This window comes from Aspergillus saccharolyticus (assembly GCF_003184585.1).
Source record: "Aspergillus saccharolyticus JOP 1030-1 unplaced genomic scaffold BP01scaffold_25, whole genome shotgun sequence".
Lineage (NCBI taxonomy): Eukaryota > Fungi > Ascomycota > Eurotiomycetes > Eurotiales > Aspergillaceae > Aspergillus > Aspergillus saccharolyticus.
Window position 1 is genome coordinate 1 of NW_020290635.1, and position 24686 is coordinate 24686.

General features: G+C 52.5%; 8 protein-coding genes across 8 annotated transcripts; 6 read left to right on the plus strand and 2 right to left on the minus strand.

Annotated features, from left to right (window-relative positions):
- Positions 1–1657: 1657 nt before the first annotated feature.
- Positions 1658–3441, plus strand: BP01DRAFT_358300 (putative PHD finger domain protein). The gene has a single exon (XM_025575398.1). It carries the CDS (start codon positions 1837–1839, stop codon positions 3211–3213), a length of 1377 nt encoding a protein of 458 aa, XP_025429571.1. The 5' UTR covers positions 1658–1836; the 3' UTR covers positions 3214–3441.
- A 113-nt stretch (positions 3442–3554) lies between these two features.
- BP01DRAFT_322761 (RPC34 RNA polymerase subunit family protein) lies at positions 3555–5521 on the minus strand. The gene is made up of 2 exons (XM_025572775.1): positions 4955–5521; positions 3555–4858 (listed from the first exon to the last, which is right to left on the minus strand). Exons 1-2 carry the CDS (start codon positions 5203–5205, stop codon positions 4027–4029), a joined length of 1083 nt encoding a protein of 360 aa, XP_025429572.1. The 5' UTR covers positions 5206–5521; the 3' UTR covers positions 3555–4026.
- Positions 5522–5700: 179 nt separating this feature from the next.
- On the plus strand, positions 5701–6146 carry BP01DRAFT_94545 (uncharacterized protein). Its single transcript, XM_025580257.1, has 2 exons — positions 5701–5881; positions 5983–6146. Exons 1-2 carry the CDS (start codon positions 5817–5819, stop codon positions 6104–6106), a joined length of 189 nt encoding a protein of 62 aa, XP_025429573.1. The 5' UTR covers positions 5701–5816; the 3' UTR covers positions 6107–6146.
- Positions 6053–8061, plus strand: sti1 (Hsp90 cochaperone STI1). Its single transcript, XM_025580256.1, has 3 exons — positions 6053–6962; positions 7019–7610; positions 7668–8061. The coding sequence occupies exons 1-3, from the start codon at positions 6187–6189 to the stop codon at positions 7818–7820; spliced, it is 1521 nt and encodes a 506-aa protein (XP_025429574.1). The 5' UTR covers positions 6053–6186; the 3' UTR covers positions 7821–8061.
- Positions 8062–9852: 1791 nt separating this feature from the next.
- Positions 9853–10112, minus strand: BP01DRAFT_358303 (uncharacterized protein; the record flags this gene model as incomplete). Its single annotated transcript, XM_025575399.1, has 1 exon — positions 9853–10112. A coding segment is annotated over exon 1 (188 nt), but the record flags the coding sequence as incomplete, so codon positions are not given.
- Positions 10113–11051: 939 nt separating this feature from the next.
- BP01DRAFT_384252 (putative membrane bound C2 domain protein (vp115)) lies at positions 11052–15838 on the plus strand (the record flags this gene model as incomplete). The annotated part of the gene is made up of 4 exons (XM_025577488.1): positions 11052–11264; positions 11330–11392; positions 11458–11713; positions 11775–15838. 4 exons carry the CDS (start codon positions 11052–11054, stop codon positions 15836–15838), a joined length of 4596 nt encoding a protein of 1531 aa, XP_025429576.1.
- A 2340-nt stretch (positions 15839–18178) lies between these two features.
- On the plus strand, positions 18179–21475 carry ugp1 (UTP glucose-1-phosphate uridylyltransferase). The gene is made up of 2 exons (XM_025575400.1): positions 18179–18757; positions 19612–21475. The coding sequence occupies exons 1-2, from the start codon at positions 18659–18661 to the stop codon at positions 21073–21075; spliced, it is 1563 nt and encodes a 520-aa protein (XP_025429577.1). The 5' UTR covers positions 18179–18658; the 3' UTR covers positions 21076–21475.
- Positions 21476–22143: 668 nt separating this feature from the next.
- BP01DRAFT_375259 (Zn(II)2Cys6 transcription factor) lies at positions 22144–24677 on the plus strand (the record flags this gene model as incomplete). Its single annotated transcript, XM_025576883.1, has 6 exons — positions 22144–22317; positions 22474–23073; positions 23208–23359; positions 23411–23587; positions 23644–23988; positions 24044–24677. The coding sequence occupies 6 exons, from the start codon at positions 22144–22146 to the stop codon at positions 24675–24677; spliced, it is 2082 nt and encodes a 693-aa protein (XP_025429578.1).
- Positions 24678–24686: the final 9 nt, after the last annotated feature.

A 24686-nucleotide genomic window follows, 5' to 3' on the forward strand; every position in this document is an offset into this window, starting at 1 on the left:
TTCTGCAATCCATCTACTTCTTAGTCTGTTCTTTCCCCCCCCCCCCCCCCCTCCCCCTCTTCCTTGGCCAGATTCCTATCCTTCTTTTCCCCCTCCCTCCCTCCACACCTCCCCTTCAAATTGCTTCACTGTTCTCCTGATTGACTTCGACGCTTTTGCTGTTCGCTTGTAACCTTTTTATTTCCTACCTCTCAGAAACCCCCATGATGGAAAAAGTCGCCTTGAACATTTCTCAGGCAATCATTCATTAACGGGCGCAGTCTCAATCTATGAATGTCTCGCATTGCAGTTGAATTCGGTCATCCGTACGAGATTGAAGTTAAGGGAAGGACCAATTGTCCAGTTGTCCCTGTCTCTGTCTCCACCTCGTGATTGAGACCTTCCTTGATCATGCTCCTGCATGGTCTAAACAAGTGTCCTCCTACATGATCATACTGCAAACCACTATTCAGACCACTATCGTCACTCGCATTCCCATCGCTGTCAGCTGTCGCCTCTCCTATCCTGCCTTCTGCGAGCCGTTCTCGCATCGATCAATCGAGATCCGTCTGCATTACTTCCCGTCAGATTGCATTGCACGCGGGACGTCAAATCTTCTTGTTTCTCTCTGTAATATACCTTCATCATGTGCTACAAACTTGTGGAACGGTTTGCGGCTTGCCGATGTCTCTACTTCCAGCACGCGGTTGATCCGTGTGAAGCCTACGGTCAGCGCGGTCATTCGATTCAGGAGAAAGTCGTTCTGGTCGGATATGCCTGCGCTCAACACTCGATCAAATTGCACGGTGGCATCGCAAGTGATCTCAAGACACCCCAAGACTCAGGGTATTCCAGCAGCAAGAGTTGAACCTTGAAGGGCATGACGGACATACATCAGACGACAATTTCGACTCTCATCTGATTAGCTGCAGGCAATAACTCAGTGCCCCACTCGCTTCAGCAACTCTCCGGCTGTGAGAATCTCTCGACTTCATTCAGTTCGATTCAGCGAGCACTTGGCTTGGCAGGCTCCGCCCAAACTTGTGTCTTTGGAAGATACTATTCTTTTCTCGTTGGTGATACATGCTGGGGTGCTGCGCTCTTCGGTCGCTTCACCAGCGTAATCCCTTGTCTATATTGTTGGTCTCTCTCATTCGAAGGTCTTACCTGTTCGTGCGCACAATTAATCTCAGGCGGAATCAGCATAGCGGAGCGTCTCTGCTGAGTTACCGTGGTTCATTGCGAACACATGGACAGGATGCATAGTGTTGACAACCATCTGATTTTAGCATGGGCTCCTTTAACATTATTGGAACGAGTGTGACCTAGAGGAGGAGTTGAGGGAATGGAAGGGTCTTACGACTCGAGAGGAACCGTATCAGGAATACGTTGACGGGCTGGATAGCAGCTCGATTCTTCTCCATGTACACTTATTATATTCCGATTCATACTCTGCTGTCTGGATGGCATATTGACGATTTGTCACTTAATTCTTAGACTCAATTGAAAAAAAATTGAAAAAGAGTAGAAATTATCCAGGTGATAAGTAGTAGGCCACTTGTGTTGTTGTACCTCTTAGTAATCCATTTTCCCAGTCCCCGGAACATCCAAAGATCCGCCCCGTCGTCTCTCTATCGATTATTGTTCCCGATAAGCATTCCATCCTCCAACTTCCCAGCCGATTCAATCCCCTTGAAACCATAATTTTCCATTGCGCCGGTCAATCTATCAACCGCCTTCAATTGTGAGCCGCGCACCGTGGTGACTACGCTGAGAATAACTGTCTACTCGATCACAGTGGTGTACGCGTGCTGAAGTTTCCGCGCGTCTGCGTTCAGACCGCGACCGGCTTGAGCCATGTCGCAATTGCAGGAGGATCCAGCCACTGTTCTCGAGCAGTTCGTGCACGATGTGGCTAATCTGCCCGCAGAGATCAACCATTTGATGGAGGAGATTCAGGCCAAAGACAAGACCATTCAAGAATGTCGAACGACGATCAATTCGCGTGACAGCAGCCTTCAGAAATTCATCAAACTCAACGGTAGCCTGACCCCCAACCCGAAGGAAGAGCAATACAGCAAGACGATCCTCCAGAACCTCGACAAGTCTCAACTCCTGCAGGATGAGAAGATTCAACTCAGCGAGAAAGCGTGCGTCCTCCTGGACCGCCAGATCAAACGCCTGGACATTGCGATCCATAAATTGCAAAGCAATGGCATGCTCTCGAATGACCCTCCGCTCCCCTCCCTATTCAACAACAAAGACCAGTACCGCGACCCCCCGCGAATCTTCTTCCCGGACTCAACCGTCGACGCCGCAGCCGCCTCTTCCTCCCCGACCGCCGCAGCACACGCCAACGGCGGCGGCGGCTCCTCCTCCGCCTCGGGCGGCGCCGCGAACCTCATCCTAGGCGCAACCCAGCGCCTCAACCAGACCTTCGGCCGCAACGCCGCCGCCGCTGCCGTGCTGAGCTCCCCGTCCGCAGTTCGCTCCTCCGCACCCGCCACCCCATCCGGCACAGCGCACTTCCAGCAACGACACCAGCGCGAATCCTCCGCCGGCGCCGTGGAGAACAAGCGGCGCCGTTTGAACGCCTCCCTCGGTACCCTTCCCGCCGCTTCCTCCAACCTTCGGCAGTCCTCACTGGGCCCCGGTACCCCCAAGGGCGGTGGCACACCCGCCTCCAGCCGTGCCGGCAGCGCCGGGCCCCGCAGCTCCTCCTCGACTACCAAAAAGGCCCTCACCAAGAAGGTGGCGCCGCACCAGCAGCTCAAGAAACTCAAGGCCGGAGGCGGCTCTGCCGGTGGCGGTCCGAATGGGAAACACGCCAAGCGCTCTTCCAGTGCCAGCGGCCGTCTCAAACTCTCGAAGAAATCTTCCCCGTCAGCGGCGCCCGGTGGCGGCGGCGGGGGCAATGGCGATGAAGAAGACGAGGATGACTCCCTGCTTAGCAGCGCCGATATGTCGGACTCGGAGCATACTGACGCCCGTGGCGGTGCCGGCGGGATGGGCGGTGCCGGCGGGGATGACGATGTGGATGACGAGGAGGAGGATGAGGGCAACGAGGATACCAAGGTTTATTGTACGTGCCGTAGCGTCAGCCATGGGGATATGGTGGCGTGCGACAACGAAGATTGCGAGTTTGAGTGGTTCCATTGGAAGTGTGTCGGTTTGACGAGGGAGCCGGTCGGCAAGTGGTATTGTCCGCAGTGTTCGGCCAAGTTGGGGGCGTGATCTTTGTGTTTTTCGAGTGCGCGTGTGTCTTCGCACTGTATATGTTGTATCTATACCCTTTTCATGTTCTGACTCGGTTTAGCCCCCTTTTGACATACTGTTTGTTTCTCTCCCTTTGCTCGGGTTGCGGCCATGACTAGTGCCGTTAGTCTTCCTTGGGATACACATTTACGACTTAAGTTGATATATCCAGACGTACCACGTGATAAGAACAAGAGTCCAACATGCAACTCACCTATGAGCTAAGTTATCCAAGTATTTCATGGCTCTTGCTTCCACTCGAAAGACAAGCAGACATGCGCACCAGATTACCATGGAAAGATCAATCTTGTTACCATACTGGCCAACCTCCATTCTCCGGATCTTCCTTTCCTCAATTTCTGAAATGAAGTTTTAAATCTAACCTTGTGGACGGATGTCCTGATTGAGAAACACACCCACACACACACACAAAAAAAACCGATAAGACCATCCATCCATATTTTTGGTATATCATTCTGGCCCTCGTGTCCACACTCCAAGATCAGACAACTCATTGCGAGAACTGAACATCAAAAAGAAACGACGCCATCGCTATGCAAAGCAAACAAACAGATTATCTCCAGCGGCAAAAGAGCTAGTCCTCTCTTTGTTTTATGACTGCGCAGAGATTGGTATACAGTGAACTGATAAGTGGTTGAGAATAAAAGAAAATGTTTCCGGGAGAGGGGTAATGTCCAAGGAAAAGATGAGGTAATAATGAAACCGAGGTATGCACAGGACAATGCCACCCAGTCTCACATAGAGAGCGCAAGGAACGTCCCTTCCTCTTTTCTAAAATCCCAATGCTTTCTCTAACCAGGGATCGAAGTATTCGCAGCTCTCCGGGCTGACGGCGCCACCGGGAGCGCAGAGCTTGAAGACCGGACAATGGCCGCAGGGAGCTTCGGTCATGCCGTTTCGGACAAGGCGGTCGTCGATCCCGGAGTCATCGCCCGGGGGTTTGCGCGCTTGCTGCGACTTGACCTGCTCGGGGGTTTTGACGGAACGGTAGACCTCGCCGTTGTTGAGGGCCACCAGTTTGTTGTCGTAGCACAGCATCTCCAGGAGCTGGGTGATGCTCTCCTCGCCCAGGCGGACGGGGGTGATGCCACTGGCGTTAACGGCGGCCGTCAACTCGGCGATGGTGGGGTAGCCCTGATACCCGGCGGGGAATGGGATGTATTCCTTTGGAGGAGGTTGTTGCTGGTCGGTGTCATAGTGGTTTGTGATTCCGTTCCCGTCCGCGGTCTTGAGGCGCTTGTTGTTCCGGTGTTGCTGAACGGCCGGTACCTCGTACCAGCTCTTCTGGCTTACCTTCCACTCGATGAACCCGGCGACGCTGTTGATGAAGTTCTCGTCCAGCACGCCGTCCGTGAACCAGGCCCCTCCCGTCACATCCTCGCTAGGCGCCAGCCCCGCAAGCATGTACATCTTCCGGCTGGGGAATTTGACATTGTGCACACTTTTGATATAGTTCTTCCCTTCGAGCGACTTGAGGCAGCGGTCCAGGATCGATTTGTGGAGGTTCGTCCGCGTGCCGATGGCGCGCACCCAGATGCCAGAGCGCCCGGTCGAGTGAATGACATTGTAGACCAAACTCTCGTCAGGGCTGAGGTTTTGGAGTCTATTTTTTGAGATTATTTTGTTAATCGAAAGGTGCTTATTGAGCGACTGGTAGATGACTGGTAGGTAGGTGAAGGTGGGGGAGGGCGGCTCTTACTTCTCTGCGTCCTCCCGCGAGATAATCTTCCATGCCAATCGATCATTCTTTCCCTGGAGCAGGCGGAATAGTTTTTGGTCAACGAGCGATTGGGTGCATTGAAGAAGTAGCGCGAGGTCATTTTTAGGGACGATTCCCAGTCCGAGAAGATCTTGCTGGTAGAAGAGATGATCGGGAGGGAAGTTTTTCAGACAGGCATCGTAGAGTCGGGCGCAAAGCTCGCTCACTGAAGAGCCAGCTGAGGAGGCCATTGTTCGCAGCGGTTCACTTAGAATTGGCCGGCGGAGATGAGCTCGGTGGGCGCAGCGGGGAAAAGAGGAGGGAAGATCTCGTCGAAGGGCACACTATTGAAGGAAGCTATCACCGGAATGGCTTGTGGAAGGGCATGATCAGAAGCGCGCGCTGAATTATTCTGGGTGCTTAAGTCAAATAGAATGGATGGTGGAAGGAATCGGAATTAGAAGAGTCGCCGACCAGAGTCGAAGGGGCGCTCAATAGAAACCAAGAAGAATGAGCGCAAGAAGGTGAAAATAAGAAAATTGAAGGGCGGGGGGGTTTCGAATCATGACGGCGGGCGGGAAAAGAAATGAAGATGTTTTTGGCCGGCGTTTCTTTCTCGTTCCGGGTTTAGCTCCATCGTGCTCTGCATCCGCCAGTTGACAGCTTGATTTCATGCCTGAGGCTCTCAATTCTCTCACTCCCGGAAATTTCGAGAAGCTCCCGTTGGAAAGAGCTCAGGCGGTAGTGTTTAAACTGGCCCACCCCCGGGCTCCTCATCACGAACTTCCCCCCCTCCCATCATTTTTGTCCTTCAACCGGAACTTACGAGACATCTCCTCTCACATCGTTCTTGCACTACAGCATGGCTGACGCTTTGAAAGCAGAGGGCAACAAGGCCTTCTCTGCCAAGGATTATCCTACTGCTATGTACGTATTCTTTCCCCCCCCCCCGTGTTACCCCGCTTAGCATATGAGCAACAACGCTCAGTCACAGATCGGATTGATCACTGACCTTTCGTAGTGAGAAGTTTTCGCAGGCCATTGAAGTCGAGCCTACCAACCACATCCTTTACTCCAACCGCTCCGCTGTATATTCCGCACAACAAGAATACCAGAAGGCTCTCGAGGATGCCGACAAGGCCACAGAACTGAAGGCCGATTGGTCCAAGGGCTGGATCCGCAAGGGTGCCGCCTATCGTGGCCTGGGTGATCTCCGTATGTTGAACCCTTGAATGTGTTGCTTCGCGAACGCAGCTGATGGAATGACTCCAGTTGCTGCCCACGATGCCTACGAAGAGGCTCTGAAGTTGGAGCCCGCCAACGACCAGGCCAAGAATGGTCTTAACGCTGTCAAGCGGGCCATCGACGCCGAAGCCAAGGCTGACGGTGTGACCGGTGACCCGATGGGAGGGCTGGGTGGCATGTTCAATGACCCCCAGCTTTTCCAGAAACTGGCCAACAACCCCAAGACTGCTCCTCTGCTGGCCGATGGCGAGTTCATGACAAAGCTCCAGCGCTTGCAGCAGAACCCCAATGCTATTGGTCAAGAGCTTGGCGACCCCCGTTTCCTGCAGGTCATGAGTGTGCTGCTGGGTATTGACATGAACTTTGGAGCTCCCCCGGAGGCCGGTGCTTCCACCAGCGCTGCTGCGCAGGAGGCCGAGGAGGATGTGCCTATGCCTGATGCTCGTCCCGCTGCCCCCAAGAAGGAGCCCGAGCCTGCCCCTGAGCCCGAGCCCGAGGATGAAGAGGCTCTTGAGAAGAAGAAGGCCCAGGAAGCCGCCGATGCCGAGAAGAAGCTTGGTAACGATTTCTACAAGAAGAGACAGTTCGACGAGGCTATCGAGCACTACAACAAGGCCTGGGAGTTGCACAAGGACATCACCTACCTGAACAACCTTGGTGCCGCCAAGTTCGAAAAGGGCGATCTTCAGGGTGCCATTGAGACCTGCCAGACTGCTGTCGAGGAAGGTCGTGAGCTCAGAGCCGACTTCAAAGCTATTGCTAAGTAAGTATCCTCCGCAAGATATATATCTTGGCCATGGCTAACGTACGTGATGGCAGGGCTTTTGCCCGTATCGGTACCGCATACGAGAAGCTCGGCGATCTCGGCCAGGCTATCGAGTTCTACCACAAGGCTCTCACTGAGCACCGTACCCCCGATGTTCTTACGAAGCTGCGCAATGCCGAGAAGGCCAAGGTGACGGCTGAGAAGGAGGCCTACATCGACCCTGCCGAGGCCGAGAAGGCTCGCGAGTTGGGCCAGTCGAAGTTCCAGGACGGTGACTGGCCTGGCGCCGTGGATGCCTTTACCGAAATGACTAAGCGCGCTCCCGAGGACCCCCGCGGATTTTCCAACCGCGCCGCGGCTCTCATTAAGCTGATGGCTTTCCCCCAGGCCGTGCAGGACTGCGACGAAGCCATCAAGCGGGATCCTAAGTTCATCCGGGCCTACATGCGCAAGGCGCAGGCTTTGATTGCTATGAAGGAGTACAACAAGGCTCTGGATGTCTGCACGGAAGCCTCGGAGCACGATGATGGTACTCACGCCCGGGAGATTGACCAGCAGCAGCAGAAGTGTCTGGAGGCTCAATTCAGCGCCCGTGCTGGTGAGACCGAGCAACAAACCATGGAGAGAATTCAGAACGACCCTGAGGTGAGTTGGCTGTCATGAGAAATGCTCGGAGCCCATTGCTAACTACAAGTTCAACAGATCATGGCTATCCTGCAGGATCCTATCATGCAGACCATTCTCCAGCAGGCCAAGAGCGATCCCGCCGCCCTTCAGGAGCACATGAAGAACTCTCAGGTGCGGATGAAGATCCAGAAGCTGATGGCTGCCGGCGTCATCCGTATGGGTCGGTGAGAGCGCGAGTCGTGAGATGAGGCAGTAGTGGTGATAGGGAGATGATCTGGGAAATTTGCGCTTTCGATTATGATTCAATCTGTTCTTTAAAAGCGTTTTCGATGGCGCCTTTTAATTTCATTTTTAACGGCAGTGATGATGCATTTGACTATCAGGTCTATGAAATGACATGTTTGAAATACTACATATTTTCAATGTTGGCTTACCTCCAGTGGATCAGATTTATCGTATACAATAATCAACAATCATGTCTCTTGGTAGAAGAGCAGATAGAGAGCATACTAGCACTTCTTAAAGCTGTCTAATCCTGGTTGGCATGGTCAGTGGTTGCAGCGCGTTCGTCGATGGATAGTACCTAGATAGGTATAGGTCGGATCGGGATTGCTTCGGTACTTTACAGGAAATACCCAGATACTATGCCTAGTATCGATGTGCACCGACCGTCTCCGTAGTTACTATCGTCGTAGACAACCAGTCGCCAGACCAGCCAAGGCCAGACCAGCCAAGACCAGACCCATTGGAGCGCACCACTAACAAAACTCAGCAGCGATGCCAGCTGCAACACGCTCTTTTGAGCCCGAACGCTGTCGTCCATTGAGTTTGGCTCTTTCGGTGACGGTCAATTCTTTGGCCATCTTACAGTACTATAGCATATTTTTTGTCTTAATAGAAGGAAGGGAATTACCTTTCTTGTACTGTTTGGCGAACCTACTCGGGAACAGCCGGGGATTACTCAAGCCAGGCATGCAGGGCTGAGAAAGCGAGGTGGAGTCGAGTCGATCGTTGGTTTTCTTTTTTTTTTTTTTTTTTGAGTCTGCTTTTGCCAGATTTTGAAGGGTGTGTGGGCGGGCAAGTGGGTAAAGTCAAAAGTCACCCAGTACTCCGTACTAGGGGCAAGTTACACACCATGATGATTGGCAGGGAATGGAGGTCAGACTGTGTACATAGTATGTTGTAGTGGACAACAGTACAACGCAGGTCCGGGAGGGGCTGTGATGCAAAACGAGCAAGGTTGGGAACGTGCTTGGAGAAAGAATCGTTGGTCATCCTCAGGGCTTGCAATTCGAGGCGTTCAAGCAGCTGCGTTGAATTCAAGTTACGGCCAGCGAATGACTGAAGGCGAGTGAACTGTGTACTGTATAAGTTACTGGATGTACTCTTCTCCTCATGACATGGGCGAGAGACCGAGATCCGGAGATCGGTACTTTCGACTGGTCAATCTCAAGCTGCTGATTGCGCTGCGCTCATTGGCGTGTTTTTATGTACTCGAGGCCACGAAGATGGAGCGGAGGCTGGGATCGTCAACTACGGCTTGTTGATCAGATCTACGCGCATTGCGTAGTAGTGGGCTGACGGCGTTTCACCTGGACAACCGTGCACTGTGTGTAGTATGTATTGTACAGAGTATACTGTACAGTACTCCTATGGAGTCGAAGGGGAGAGCGAGATTTGATCTCGGACGAACAAAGGTGGACTGAATGATTATTGACTGAGAGCGACATAATTGCTTATGGTCAGTAAGTAGGAGTCACCGGAAGGTCTCGGTGTTGAAGATAACCAGACTGACACGTGTGACCGGTGATCGATCAGTGACGGAGTAGGCAGGCATCCACATTCCCGCCATCTCATATTGTTTCTTTTCTTTTTGAAAAATTATCTCTATGCATGCAGGCAGTTCCTTCAGGAGGAACAAAGCAGGCCATCCCTCAGATTATCTACTTCGTACAGTCCAGGATACTGCCGGTCTGGGTTAGATCCGCATGTTAGGGCTCGATGATGAGAGAACGGAATTCCCTCTTGAGTCTGTACTCCGTAGGGACTAAGTTAGTAGGGAGTACTAACTAAGGGTCAAGGGGGGCTCGGAATTAGCTGAATCAATATGTGGCGGTGGTCCGATCGGTGGCGGTGCAGCGCAATTCCAATAGATCGGGACGCCGGCCTCGACTAGTCCGAATGCAGTCGGCGATGTATAGTACTATAAGTAACTAGAAGGTACTTGCTACCTGTTAATACTTCACCTGCCAGTCTTTGGCATGCCTTGACAGGAGTCATAGTCAAGTATGGAGTAAATCATCATTCATCCCCCCAGACAATGCAATTCGCAATTGCTGCTTGTGCTTCAAAAAGTTTCTGCTTGACTGTGGGGGGAGGCTGGAAGGGAGATCGATGGAGCGGCGGTTCCCTTTTTCTTCCCGATCGGCGCTCGTCCATTTCCGGAGCTGGTGGGATTTTCGCGGGTCTTGCATCCTGAATTAAACCCATCATCCAGATTTCATGCTTCAATTGAGGTTGAGAGGGGTGTCGTGTATTGCCAAGGAGGTAGAAGGAGTACGGTGCTTATGTCGAAGGAGATATAGAGTAACTACAGATGTATGTACTTAAGATAAGTTAATCAATAAACAGCGTGTCTATTCTGACGCAAGTGGCTCCGCCGTAAAATGAATCCGTTCGCGCTGGAACCCTCCGGACTCCGTAGCTTCTCCTCGTCATCAAAGACACTGAACTGACTGTTGTTGTGTTCCGCTTCTTTTCGTCCTCCCTCCCCCTCCCCTCCCCTCCTCTTTCTTCCATTCTACTCAATACTTTTCCCTCTTCCTTTCTTCAACTTCTTTCCTCCCTGCACATTTCAAGTTCCTACTAACTACTCACTACCGACTATCGCCCTTCAGGTAGGTTTGCTTCATCTCCTAGTAATTTGTTTTCCTCCCCTTTCCCTACTGGTTCCTGAGAAATTGATTGGGGTTGGTTCAGTGGAGCTTGGGGAAGACCTCTCAGGTTATTTTACCCACCCGCAACCAGCCCTTCACACTGCACCGAGGCGAGCTTCCCCCGAAAAGCTGCCGCTCACAGGTTGCTTCAGCCACCTCTCCGCTGCGGAGGCCCAGGTAGCCACTCACTCCTCGAGCGCCAACAAGTCGCTTCGCTCTCCATTGATAGGGAGCTTCTTTCGCCCTGCCTCTGCTTCCATTCCCCTCTTCCCCCCCCCTCCCAAAACGCTACATTGATTTCGCTCTCTTTTTCCCCCATCTCTCTTTCTTTTCCCTCTCGTCTTTGTTTCCAAGGTTCTGGTGATTCACCTCCCTACCATACCCAACAACAACAACAACAACGACAACAACAGAATTTCAATTGACATCCAACCCAGATTGTGCCGATCGGGGATTCACGTTATAGGTGACCTTTCACCCTCCTCTCCGAGGTTTCCTCCTCACCTCCCCTCCTAAGACAGCCATGGCGTCGCAAGACGCAGATGGCAGCAAGGCCGAATTACGGCAACAAGGCGCCATTGAGGTAGCCCAAAATGCTGCACAGGATCCTCAGTCCAATCTTCGAGCAGAGGCCGTCGAAAAGACCCTGGTCGAAGAGACTCGGAAGGCCGGCGTACCAGCCTATCAGTTTGACCCCGATGCAACTCCCGAGGCCAAGGCCGCTGCCGCCAGAGCTGTAGGTCTCCCTTCATTCCTCGAGTGACAGACTTTCCGGTAACTGACAGGGGTCGTCGTTCGTAGCGGCTGCCTCCCGGATTTCACCATGAACACAAACCCAAAGGTGTCGCTGTCATCACGGATCAGGTAAGAGTCGCCCTTCTCGTAAGTCTAGCCACGGGACCACTCAACTAAATCCATACGCTGTTAAGGACGACGGCACCCCCGATCAATACGATTTGCCCCCTCCGCGGTCCGCGACCGACATTCTCAAGGAAGATGGGAAAGACGAGACCGCGCAGGTCAACGGGGAGGCTGCTACGGAAGAAGACCTGCGATGGGCACGCGACCGGACGGGTTGGGCCCCGCAATTCGAACACCAACCGACCCAAGAGGAGAAAGAAGAAGGAACCCTGCTGGACCATCAAACATTCCTAGAAGGCAAACTGGATGATAAGTTTTTCGGAGGTAAGGACCACAGTCGATTAGCAACCGCGCAAGATTGGCGGAGCCTGACGCCGGAATCCAGATTGGTATCACAATGCGGGGGTTATTGTCTTCGCCTGTCTCGCATCCTGGGTCGTTGCAGTGTTGGGCGGTGGACTGGCCTGGGTTTTCATTGTCATGGCCGCCTGCAGTACCTATTACCGGACTTCAATCCGCCGCGTTCGTCGAAACTTCCGAGACGATGTGAATCGTGAAATGGCAAAACAGCGCCTGGAGACCGACACAGAAAGCTTGGAATGGATTAACAGTTTCTTGGTCAAGTTCTGGCCCATCTATGCCCCGGTCCTCTGCGACACGATCATCAACTCGGTGGACCAGGTTCTTAGCACGTCCACCCCCGCGATGCTCGATAGTCTCCGCTTAAAGACCTTCATCCTTGGTTCGAAGCCTCCGCGACTCGAGCACGTCAAAACGTACCCAAAGACCGAGGTTGACACGGTCATCATGGACTGGAAATTTAGCTTCACCCCCAATGACACCATGGACCTTACTGCCCGCCAGCTGAAGAACAAGATCAACCCGAAAGTCGTTCTAGAAGTCCGAGTCGGCAAGGGCGTTGTCAGCAAGGGTTTGGATGTGATCGTGGAAGATATGGCTTGCAGCGGTTTGATGCGTGTCAAGGTCAAGCTGCAGATTCCTTTCCCCCATATCGAACGCGTGGATGTCTGTTTCCTGGACCGACCGGAGATCGACTATGTCTGTAAGCCTCTTGGTGGTGATACCCTTGGTTTTGATATCAACTTCATCCCTGGTTTGGAGACTTTCATCAAGGAGCAGATTCACAACAATCTCGGTCCGATGATGTACGCCCCCAACGTGTTCCCTATTGAGATCGCGAAGATGCTGGCTGGTAACCCTGTTGACCAGGCCATCGGTGTGGTCGCGGTCACGCTGCATGGCGCTCGCCAACTGAAGAACCCCGATGCCTTTGCCGGTACTCCCGACCCGTATGCCGTCGTCACCTTGAACAACCGCGTCGAGCTGGGCCGCACCAAGACTATCCATGACACGGATAGCCCGAGATGGAACGAGACCATTTATGTCATCATCACGTCCTTTGCGGAGTCCCTGACCATCATCCCGTACGATTGGAACGAGTTCCGCAAGGATAAGGAACTGGGAACCGCAACCTTCCCGCTTGACCGGTTAGAGCAGCAGCCGGAGCACGAGGGTCTTTTCCTTGAGGTTATGGCTAGTGGTAGATCTCGTGGTGCGGTCCACGCAGATATCCGCTTTTTCCCCGTTCTGGGGGGAAGACAGCTGGAGAATGGTCAGGTTGAGCCGCCGCCCGAGATGAATACTGGTATCGCTCGTTTCATTGTTGAACAGGCCAAGGACTTGGATGCGTCCAAGAGCATGGTTGGTCAGCTTAATCCGTACGGTGTCTTGCTTCTGAACGGCAAAGAGATTCATATTACCAAGAAGCTGAAGCGCACGAACAACCCCATCTTTCAAAATGCGGCAAAGGAATTCTTGGTCACGGACAGGAAGACCGCACGTCTTGGACTGGTCATCAAGGACGATCGTGACCTCGGCAAAGATCCCATTCTCGGGACCTATCAAATCAAGCTCAATGACATGCTGAAGATGATGGAAAAGGGCCAGCAATGGTTCCATCTGCACGGTGCTAAGACGGGCCGCGCTAAGCTGATCCTCGACTGGAAGCCCGTGGCTGTTGGTGGAGTTCATGGTGCTGGATACGTGGATCCAATTGGAGTTATGCGCTTCCACTTCAAGAGCGCGTCCAATCTTCGAAACCTGGAAACGATGGGCAAGTCTGATCCATACGTACGGGTACTGATCTCGGGCTACACAAAAGCACGGACCGTCACCTTCAGGAACAATCTGAACCCTGAATGGGATGAGGTGGTCTACGTGCCGATTCACAGCTCCCGCGAGAAGATTACCCTCGAGGTCATGGATGAGGAATCCATCAACAGCGATCGGTCACTAGGAGCAACGGAGATCAGTGCCGGCGACTACGTTCGCGAGAATGAGAACGGCGAGTATGAGGTTGACGACGAGAAGCAGCTCATCTCCAGCGGTCTTCGCCTGGGGAACAGCTCCAAGGGAACCTTGAACTACTCGGTGGCTTTCTATCCGGCTTTGCCTGTCGTCAACCCTGAAGAAGAGGAAGAGGAATCGGAGGATCTGAATGGCGAGACTGAGGGTACAGAGCTAACTCGGAGAAGCACGGAGTCCAAGCGCAAGAGCGCAGCCGGACACTCCAAGTCTGCCAGCATCGACTCCAAGACCTCTGCTCCTAATGGAACAAATGGAGCGAATGAAACGAATGGCCCTAATGGCACTAATGGCACCCACGGTACCACGAATGGCCATTTGGACGGTACAACCAGTCGTGCTAGCCTCGATACAAACGGAACCCGCCCGCAAACTGCCAAAGATTCCGAAACGATGTCGATTAGGTCGATCAAGGAGGCTCCCAAGACGTATATCTCTGTGGAAGATCTCCCGAAGTACGAGTGCGGTTTCCTGGTCTTCAACGTTCACGAGGTCCAGCTCTCACGGCATAACGTACAGGTGGAGATCTTGATGGATGACTACATGTTCCCTGCGTACAGCTCACCAAAACTCCGTACGAAGACGGCCAAACTGGAGGATGTTGGGGATGCCTTCGTTCGTGAGCTCGAGTTCTCCAAAATCACTATGCGCATTATCGACAAGAAAGACACAAAGGATGACAGCGACGATCACACAATTGCGAAGTTGACGGGTGACACGCTTTCGACTCTCCAGCGAATTCTGTACACCCCAACCGAGTTGGTTCTTCGTTCCAATGATGGAGAAATCAGCAAGATTACCGTCAGTGCTCGGTACATCCCTGTTCTCATGAAGCTCGACCCCACTGAGAGTATCAACAACATGGGTACTCTGCGGGTGGACGTCATGGATGCTGCCGATCTCCCCTCGGCCGACCGCAACGGCTACAGTGACCCCTACTGTAAGTTCCGCCTTAATGACGAGATGGTCTACAAAACCAAGGTGCAGAAGAAGACGCTTCACCCGGCCTGGAATGAGTTCTTTGAGGCGCCTGTCAGGTCTCGTCTTGGGGCGTCTTTCCGAGTTGATGTGTACGACTGGGACTTCGGCGACAAGGCCGACTACTTGGGCGGTACCCCGATTGATCTACAGATCCTGGAACCGTTCCAGAGCAAGGAAGTGACTTATCCCCTTGATGGGAAGTCTGGCGCTATCCGGTTGAAGCTGCTGTTCAAGCCTGCATATGTGGTCCGGTCTCGACAAGGATCGTCTACTTTCCACGGCACATTCGCCACCCCTGGCAAGATTGTCGGTGCCCCTGTCAAAGGCGTGGGCTTTGTTGGCGGCAATGTGATCAAGGGTGCGTCTTTCTTGAAGCACGGTCTCATGTCACGATTCCGCGCAGAAGATGACGTTGCAGAAGATGCTGAGGAAGTCCCTGCGGCCGAAAGCAGCAGCCTGGCCCCCGCGGCCGTCCTGGTGGAGGGCGAGACACCTCCTAGTACCACCCCTAAGAGCGAACTGCAGCATGCGCGCAGCCGCAGCGTCGCGTCTCACTATGGGGATCGACTTGGGGTGAGCGGCAAGGGGGAGGCTGGCACGGCTACCATCTCGGTTGTCTCTGCGAGCGGGTACCCGCCCAATGCACACGTGCGGGTCTTTATCAAAGCGGTTGGTCCCAAGGGTGCCAAAGATGTCCTGAAGACCAAGGCTCATAAGACAGGCGGTGGCCCTGTGTTTTATGATCCGTCGCATGAGACATGCCGGGTCCATAACACAACTGCCGATGCACAATATCAGGTGCGCGTGGTTGACCATGCGACTTTTGGATCGGATACGGTGCTGGGTGAGGGAATCTTCTTTGTGGACGATCAGGGATCTGTGGCTGGACAAGACAAGTCGGTCAAGGCAGGCAGTGGCACCGTGACGATCCGGAGCAGCTTTGCAGTGACGGAATCGACCCTTCGGCCCGGCACTGCGCACTCCAACACGAACGATGCCGCGTCCGAGGTTATGGACAGCCCCGATTCGAAAAAGGCCGGTCGACGTAGCTTCCTCGGCAAGCGGAACGTCAGCGGAGCATGAAGGTTGAGTTGTCTTGTGCTTGACTGATCATTACTTAATGACCTGACCTTTTTTTTTTCTTCCTACTGCTTTTTTCTTTCACTCTTATATTAACTTGTTATGCTTGCTTTTGTGCACTTTCTCTATCTCCTTTTTACCATCTGCTTTGAGTCTCCGAAGATGTGATACCTATCGTTGGGGTGGTTCTGCCCCGTTAGCGTAGCGTTTGGATAATGAGAATTCCTATGGGCGGCTGGTTCAGACGCTTTCCTTTTTTTTGAAGGTGGGGGGGGGGTTGTATATATGTATATATCTGTATACAAAGTGTGGTCGACTTTGAATGGTTAGAGGGGTGGAAGCATATCTTTGACCCTCTTGTGAAATGGCGCCGGACGATAGCCGTCCGCCAGAAGAAGGCCAAGTGGGGCGCTTCCCTTCGTTGGCAACGGAGGGGAGCAGGTCTCGTTTTCTAGACTGTCCTGGCCAGTTCGATGACTGGACTAGCCGACGGGGTGGAAGCTACTCATCGTAGATTACTATTTTATTACTCTACCTTTTCCTTGGTCGAAAGGGGTTGTGCGATGGAGGTGGAACGAAACATGGCCATATCTTCTTGCTGAATGCATGCATGAATAACACATAAAGAGTGGGGAACCCTGGAGGGAAGAAGAAGAAGAGTAAGCGCCCAAGATGAATGGCGCTGTCTGTGCCAGCTGTCACGATCACCTCTGTAGTATCGTAACTATCCCCTTCCCCCCCTCCAAGGCAGCCAGCCAGTGGCGGGCAAAGCAGACGAAGAAGGGATGAACAGATTGTGTTTCGGACTGACATACATTAGTAGTTTCGGTAAGGGAGACTAGCTTGGGTTAGTGGGGGGGAGGAGTGGGGTGGGGGGAAATTGACTCTGGTTTTACTCGAGTACACTTCCTGTGTTATTTTATACTTCTGTTCTTTCAACGTGTTTGCCATTCAACTCGGGTTTAAGAGAGAGATCGCGGAGTACGAAGTTGACCAGTAAACCGCCGGAGACGAAGTTTCAGTTGGTCGTGGCGACAATTGGGATTTTCTCCGACTCTGTGGTGAGGCAAGGAGGGAGAAAAGTGTACACATACATGCACTGGACTCTGTAGAGTAGGAGAATTTAGGTTCCAGCTGTCAAGCACCGGAATCACGATTGGGAAGAGACAAGTTCACGGTGAACACGTCTTTGAAGTTATTATTAAGAAAAAATAGTATCATTATTAAAACCAGAGGTAATTAGATGGTCTCATCTCCTATACGTAGCTTCGGAACCGATTTACTATGTTATGGATCGATCTATTGATTTGAGAGTGAGACTGGTGGAGGTGAGTACCTCCAATGGCCTCCCTCTTCTTACCTTATAGGGTTCTGATAAGGCATACTTATTTTTACCGGTACGTACAAACAGGTGCAAGGCATGCAGTTGTCTTGCAGGTGGTGTAAAGAGAGAGAGAGAGAGAGAGAGAGAGAGAGAAGTACAGAGTACGGAGTACTCCGTACTCTACTAAGCACGACACTACATTTCAGTTCCCTGTCTGGACTCTGTAAGTCACAGTACTCCGTCCGACATGGAAGTTTCAGGAGAAACAACAGTCAATTCCACTTCATTTTGGTGACGAGGTTGGTGGGGCAGTCCACCGGGGAGGGAGAGAGCTTCTTGAACCCTGAAATGGGAGAATAGGGGGGAGGGGGAAAGAAGATGGATCCAAGCACTGACAAAATAATACGTAGCTGTCAGATGATGCTGTGTGTGGGATGTGGATGTGGCGGAAGAAACTGCATGACAGCTGTTCATCTGCAATGCTAGTGAATTCAATTGCGAGGGGGAGGAGGGGTAAATCGGTTAAACACACCAGATGGGATTGACCTGTCTGTTTGTCTGTTATGGACTCTTGAACTTAGACTACAGTCTAAGTGTACTCCGTACAGTGTTCAGACAATATAGGACTGGAGGAAGAGCAGAAAGCCTGGACCAGCAAGTCTAAGAATAGCGGCCCGCCTGCTTCTCTTCGACCAAGGAAGTTTTTTGTTGGACTGTCAGGTATTGTCACAGGCCCCTTTCCCCTGAGAGGGTGGATTAGTGTAAGATTTGTTCTGACTCGGTAATGATCCCGAGTCTTTTCTTTCTCCTGGAAATTCTCCTCTTCCACTTCCTTTCCTCCTCCTCCCCCCCCCCCCCACTTTGTCCCGCCGAAAACAAATAAACCAAACCCAGTGTTAAGACGTCGTCATCGTTGATTCAAAGAGAGAATAATAAATAACCTCCTCTGCCTCAGTCAACGTGGTTTATACTCTATTTACTTCTCGTCTCTCCTCTCCTCTCTCTCTCTCTCTCTCTCTCTCTATCTCCCTTCTAACTATACCCTTTTACCTTCCTCTTCTCTCTCATCATCCCTCTACAGTAAGTCTTTCCCTCCTCCCTCAGCTCCCCCCTCCTCTTCGCATTTCCCCCGCTTCTCCCTTGGTCGCTGGTGGTTTTTGTTGCAACCAATAATCGGGTCCATGACGGCAATCTGTCGCCATCAACCAGTCCTCCATTCAACGTGGCAATCTCTCCAGCCATTGCCATAAAGTCATAAAGAGGACCACTCGTTGGACCACTTTGAAGCTCATTTCCCAGTTTCCAAACTAGCCCCTCCCCCTCCCTACGCTGCCCGGTTTCAACTTGTTAGACAACGAAGGTACCTGAACTAACCACACCCCATATCGGGGATCCACAGTAGCAGCAGTTTTCTGCCTTCCCACCTCTTCACATTTCCTCCTCTCCTCCTAAACTTCATCTTCTCCTGCCTATCTCTCTCGACTTCATTTCTCTTCACAATGGCCTCCAAAGCTTTGCCCACTCACCTCAGAGCTCCCGCCGGCGATGCCAGCTCTGGCTCGTTTGGCAAGCACCACGGCAAGTCCCAGTCCCACATGGTAAGTTCAACTTGAGCCTTCATGACCCTCCTGCCTAAGTCTCTCCCTAAAAAAAACCCCTCATTCTTTTCTCCAAGAACAACGTGGAAAGGGCAAATGGAACGGTGCGCCTACCAGACCAAGCAGCATGCTGGTGGCTTGGTTGTGGTGAACGCCAGTTCCTTTGCTCTTCCAATCTATCTCAAATTCATCTCCATCACTATCATCATTACCCACATATTTATATTACTTGCAACTACGTGTCACTCTTTATCGGAGCTGTTGTATACGCTGTGCACCACATCCTTGCCTCGGGGTCTGCATCAGACTGTTCAGCAACTATCGTCCACGCGCTCGTTCAAGCATCAGTCAATTGTCTTGATTACTGATCGCGGGGCGGCTGGAAATCGTCCATTCGTCCTCTCACCTGGATCTGTGCTTGTTATCATCGTCTACCCCTGTTCCTTCGCAATTTCTTGCGGGTGCTACATATCGTCTCTTTGGCACTGTACCACGCGCGTGTATTTGTGATTTGCAAAGCATTGTTTGATTCCCACCGCTAGCTCTCCCCTTTCTGCCGTTTGCCATAGGTGTGATATACACCAACTCACGTCAAACTCCTTCCCTTGTGGACATTTTGAGCCTCTTTTGTCAATATCTTGCCTCCTCTAGTAGAGGACATCTCCTGTTCCGTCCACTGCCCACTGGTCTGGCCTGGAATTCTCTTCTTGTGGACGAGCTTTCATCGTCCGGATCGAAGAGTATTGGTTTAGATCGTTGCCCTCCGATTACGAATGGGCGAACGGGCACGCATCTTTCAGAAACATCGGAGGTCCTTCTTTCAAGTCTCCAGACTAACAGATATGGAACTCCAGGCCTTCGAGAATGCCTCTACCAGCGTGGCTGCCTCTCAGATGCGCAATGCTTTGAACGCCCTTGCCGAGACTGTCCCCGATGAGACGGAGCGCAAGCGCTTCGAGGCCGAGATGGACAACTTCTTCGCCCTCTTCCGCAGATTCCTCAACGATAAGGCCAAGGGTAACGAGGTCAACTGGGACCGCATCGCTCCTCCCCAGCCCTCTCAGGTGGTCGGCTACGATACGCTCGGCGCCGAGGCTTCCGTCGAGTTTCTGAACAAGCTCGCGGTCGTCAAGCTCAACGGTGGTCTGGGTACCTCCATGGGTTGCGTTGGCCCCAAGTCCGTCATTGAAGTCCGTGAGGGCATGTCCTTCTTGGATCTGTCGGTCCGCCAGATTGAGCACCTCAACCGCACCTTCAATGTCAACGTCCCCTTCGTCCTGATGAACTCCTTCAACACCGACCAGGATACCCAGTCGATCATCAAGAAGTACCAGGGCCACAACGTCGACATCATCACCTTCAACCAATCCCGTTACCCCCGTATCATTAAGGACTCCCTCCTCCCCGCTCCCAAGTCCTTCGATGCTCCTCTGCAGGACTGGTACCCCCCTGGACACGGTGACGTCTTCGAGTCTCTCTACAACTCTGGTACCCTTGACAAGCTTCTTGAGCGCGGTGTGGAATACATTTTCCTGTCCAATGCTGATAACTTGGGTGCTGTGGTCGATCTCCGCATCCTGCAGCACATGGTGGACACTCAGTCCGAGTACATCATGGAGTTGACCGACAAGACCAAGGCTGACGTTAAGGGTGGTACCATCATCGACTATGAGGGCAAGGTCCGTCTGCTGGAAATCGCCCAGGTGCCCAAGGAGCACGTGAACGAGTTCAAGTCCATCAAGAAGTTCAAGTACTTCAACACCAACAACATCTGGATGAACCTCCGCGCTATCAAGCGGGTCGTCGAGGAGAACGAGTTGGAGATGGAGATCATCGCCAATGAGAAGTCCATCGCCGCCGATAAGAAGGGCGAGGCTGACCAGGCTATCTACCAGCTGGAGACCGCCGTCGGTGCCGCCATCCGCCACTTCAAGAACGCCCACGGTGTTAACGTTCCTCGCCGTCGTTTCTTGCCTGTCAAGACCTGTTCCGATCTCCTGCTGGTCAAGTCTGACCTCTACCGTCTCGAGCACGGTCAGCTGGTCATGGACCCCAACCGCTTCGGTGGTGTCCCCGTCATCAAGCTCGGCTCGGACTTCAAGAAGGTCTCGGACTTCCAGAAACACATCCCTAGCATTCCCCGAATTGTTGAGCTCGACCATCTCACCATCACTGGTGCCGTCAACCTGGGCCGCAACGTGACGCTGAAGGGTACCGTCATCATTGTCGCTACCGAGGGCAGCACCATTGACGTTCCCCCTGGCTCGGTGCTTGAGAACTGCGTTGTGCAGGGCAGCTTGCGTATCCTGGAACACTAGATGGTGGTGCTGAGGTTCGGAGATTCAGTTCTCCCCCTAGGGGAATCTGTCTGAATTTGACTGAGACTGAGAAGAAGATTTGGCATGGACTAATAGATCTGTCTATACTATCGGCAGGACAAGGCGTGATTTTTTCTTGTCAGCATCATACTTACTGATGGAAATCATGTTTTGAGTCACATATTTGAAGGTAGTTTCTCCCCCTTTCCCCCGGACCATATGTCTGGGGTGGAAGCAAAACTCGTTAGTTTAGTTATCCAGCGACCTGCTTTTTCACCCTTCATATTCTTCAGGTTGCTTAGTGCTGTTTTCGGTTGCTTTTTTTCTATTTTTTTTTTATTTTCACTCATAAAGTTAGGAGATATCACCGTACGTAATGTAAAATCCCTTGTTTTTTTTTTTTTGTCTCTTCGGTACTCTTCCATGAAATCTCTCCCTTTTAGAGTTTGCATCTCCGAGTGATCCTTGTTTTGTAGAGGGAGACATTCAGTATTGAGGTTCTGTCTGGCTGGTCTCGACTTGACATGTGATCTTCTCCGTTCTTTCCATCCGGGATTGGCTTCCGCCTCCCGTTGGCTTTGGACACTTTCTCCGGACTGTCAGTCTGCAATGGAAACCCACTTGGAAGACCTCAGGTATCATCATCTTCTTCTTCTTCTTCATCATTAGCATTTTCATCATCACCCACCATCCATCATTTCGAAGCGGATACTCCTACCAGACGTGCCATCGTGATTGGCATATTCGAGCTATGCACCGTGCTCGGCCATGATTCTCTTTCCATCGCCTCCCCCCCCCCCCCTCAACCGCTTGACCTGACCTTATGCTCGGACAAGGTTTCCTGACGCCTCTGAGGTAGGTGGTACCTTGAACTGGTACGTCATCACCAGGTCAACAGAGATTCACAGGAGCGGAATTGGCTGCTGCTTGCTTTCCTCTGACCTTCCCTGCTTTTGCCCCAGGGTAGACAACTCGCCCTCCGCGTGTCTGATCCGACCAGATCTGCACTGCAAACTGCACCAACCCTTCCCCCCACTACCCACCACCAATAGTCTCACCCTGGCCAAAATGAGTGAACTCGGCAGCCAGCACCGCCAGATAGCCCCCGGTCCATCGCCTAGCAAATCAGAAAAGCCCCCATCACGGGAGAGCTCACCAGACCGGAGTTTTCGAACACCAACCGATGTCTCCAAGAAACGTGTTTCGATGGCATGTCTGGCCTGTAAGAAGTCCAAACGAAAGGCGAGTCCTCCAGTCTTGATTATCATTTAGTCTATATGCCTATCAGCTGGGATGATAAATCAACCCATTCGCGAAACCCGTAGCAGCTGCTCGCCACGCCTCTCACCCATCTCCCGGCAAGGCGCCGTTGTTGACATAGAACACGACTTCTGACAGTGCTCTGGAGTGCCGCCCTGTGATAACTGCCGGGCTTTCAACAGGCAGTGTATTTTCGATGAGACCTTGGACCAGCGCCGAAGAGTGGCGGCCAAGCGCACGGCAGATGAGCTGAGTTACCATCGGGACATGTTGAACGACCTGCTGAAAGTGATGCGCGCGGAGGATCAATCCTACGGGTTGAAGTTACTGGAGATCATCCGGAATGATGCCTCGGCCGAGGAGATCCGTGCGTTCATCGACGAGATCCTGGGCCAGGATGGCGGCGAAAGCAAGGTAGGGGAAGAGGCCGAGTGCAAACTGGAAGAGGTTCGCCGGGTGATTGACGTGGAAGGAGCTGGGCCTTCCTTCCGACCCAAGGTGATGGATATCCACTATCTTTGTGACGAGGTGCCGTACCGCGTCCCCGCCAGACCATGGACAACAGTGACTGAGGATGCAGACCTCGTCTCACATTTGGTGTCCTTGTATTTCACCTGGGACTATCCATTTCATGCCTTCCTCGACCGCGACGTCTTCCTCGAGCATATGCGACGGGGCGATCTCCAGTCCGAGTTCTGCAGCCCATTCCTGGTGAATGCTCTGCTCACAAATGCATGCGTAGGTTGCTTTTATCCCGTTCCCTTCCGCGCTTTCATGAAGTTTTCTCTCGCCCTTGAGATGGACCATTAACGCTGAACCTTTGTACCTCTCGGATAGTGTACGACCGCAAACTGACTGAGAGGACTATACAGCACTTTTCAGACTACTCCGAGGCATACGTCGCCCCGGGCGATATTGTGACGAAAGGGGTGGATTTCCTGACAGAGGCGGAACGTCTAAGAGAGGAGGAGCCTTTGAAGTTGAGCCTGGCTTACTTACAAGGCACACTCTTGCTATACGAAAGGTAAGTGGATCGATCGCCATCATCAGACGCAAAGCGTAACCGATGTTCGAGGTACTCGATGTCTTGCGAGGATGACCGTGGATACCAAATGCTTCACCATGCCATCTGGACCGGTGAATCCCTGGGGTTAATTGGCCCAAGGATTTTCAGTCTCAGCCCAGGGCAAGTCCCCAATGACAAGGAAATTTCTGTCGAGCGATCAGCTTGGGGCCTATTTCACATTGATACGTGAGTGGTTTCGGGTTTTTTCCTGCCATTGATTCCTGTTGTCTGAGTGGTCTTAGGCTTGTTCATGCCCAGTTCCTGCGTCCTAGCCTGATAGACAAAGTTAACTTACAGCGACCGGACCGATATCATCGGGAGGATTCCAACCTCTGGGTCCCATACCCTTCTCACCGGCCTGCCCGGGTTTCCTATCTCAGTCAGTACTTCAGCTACTCGTGTGATCTCTGTGAGATCGCCAGGGATATCTCTCAGACTCTTTTCTCGGTCGACGGGGGCGTGGTGTCCATCGAGCATCAGCAGAAGTCCAAGGAACGGCTGTTTGAGAGGCTTCGTGGCTGGTATGCAACATTGCCGGACGTCTTCGAGCCGTCTCGAAGACCACCGCCCTACATCATACTACTGAGGTGTGCTCGAAATTCTTTGTGCGTGAATTTGATCGTTTGCTGACATCCGGCCTAGAATGCGCTACCATACATTGGTGATAACCCTGTTCTCGTACAACACAGGGAGACATGACCCCAGTCCCGGCGCAGAGGCGCCGCAAACGCCGGAAAGTCCACCAGGCTCGAGTCCGTTCCTCCAATACAGTGCACCCAATCTTGTGCAATCTGCTGCTCGCGCGATCTCTGGGCTAACCCTTCTTCATCGATGCGAGTACGGGATAAGTCGCGCGCATCACTTTGCCATGTATGCGATCAATCTGGCGTTGTTCACGTTGCTTGATCCTGAGTCATTTGATATTCTGGATCGGGACTTTCTTTCTTTGGCCAGCTCCTTCTCCAGCATGGCGAGCCGCTCCTTGCTGGGTAGATGTCTCTTTCACATGTTTCGTCAGACGGTCCGCTCCCGGGGTCAAGGCAAGCACCTGCGAGAGTCCAGTCTCGTCTCTGATGAGTTGAAAGCGTTGTTTGATGAGGAGTCTACGTCACCCTCTCAGTGGGATGAGTACGCTAAGGGATTGGATAAGCTCGAGGCGGATGACCGCTATCATGGGCTTATCGAGGAGGAGTACAGCCTTCTGGAGATGCTGGATCGGTACGAGAGCTTGAGCCTGGGTAAGGATGAGATCGCTCCGGAGCGGAGAAGGCGATGAATATGATTA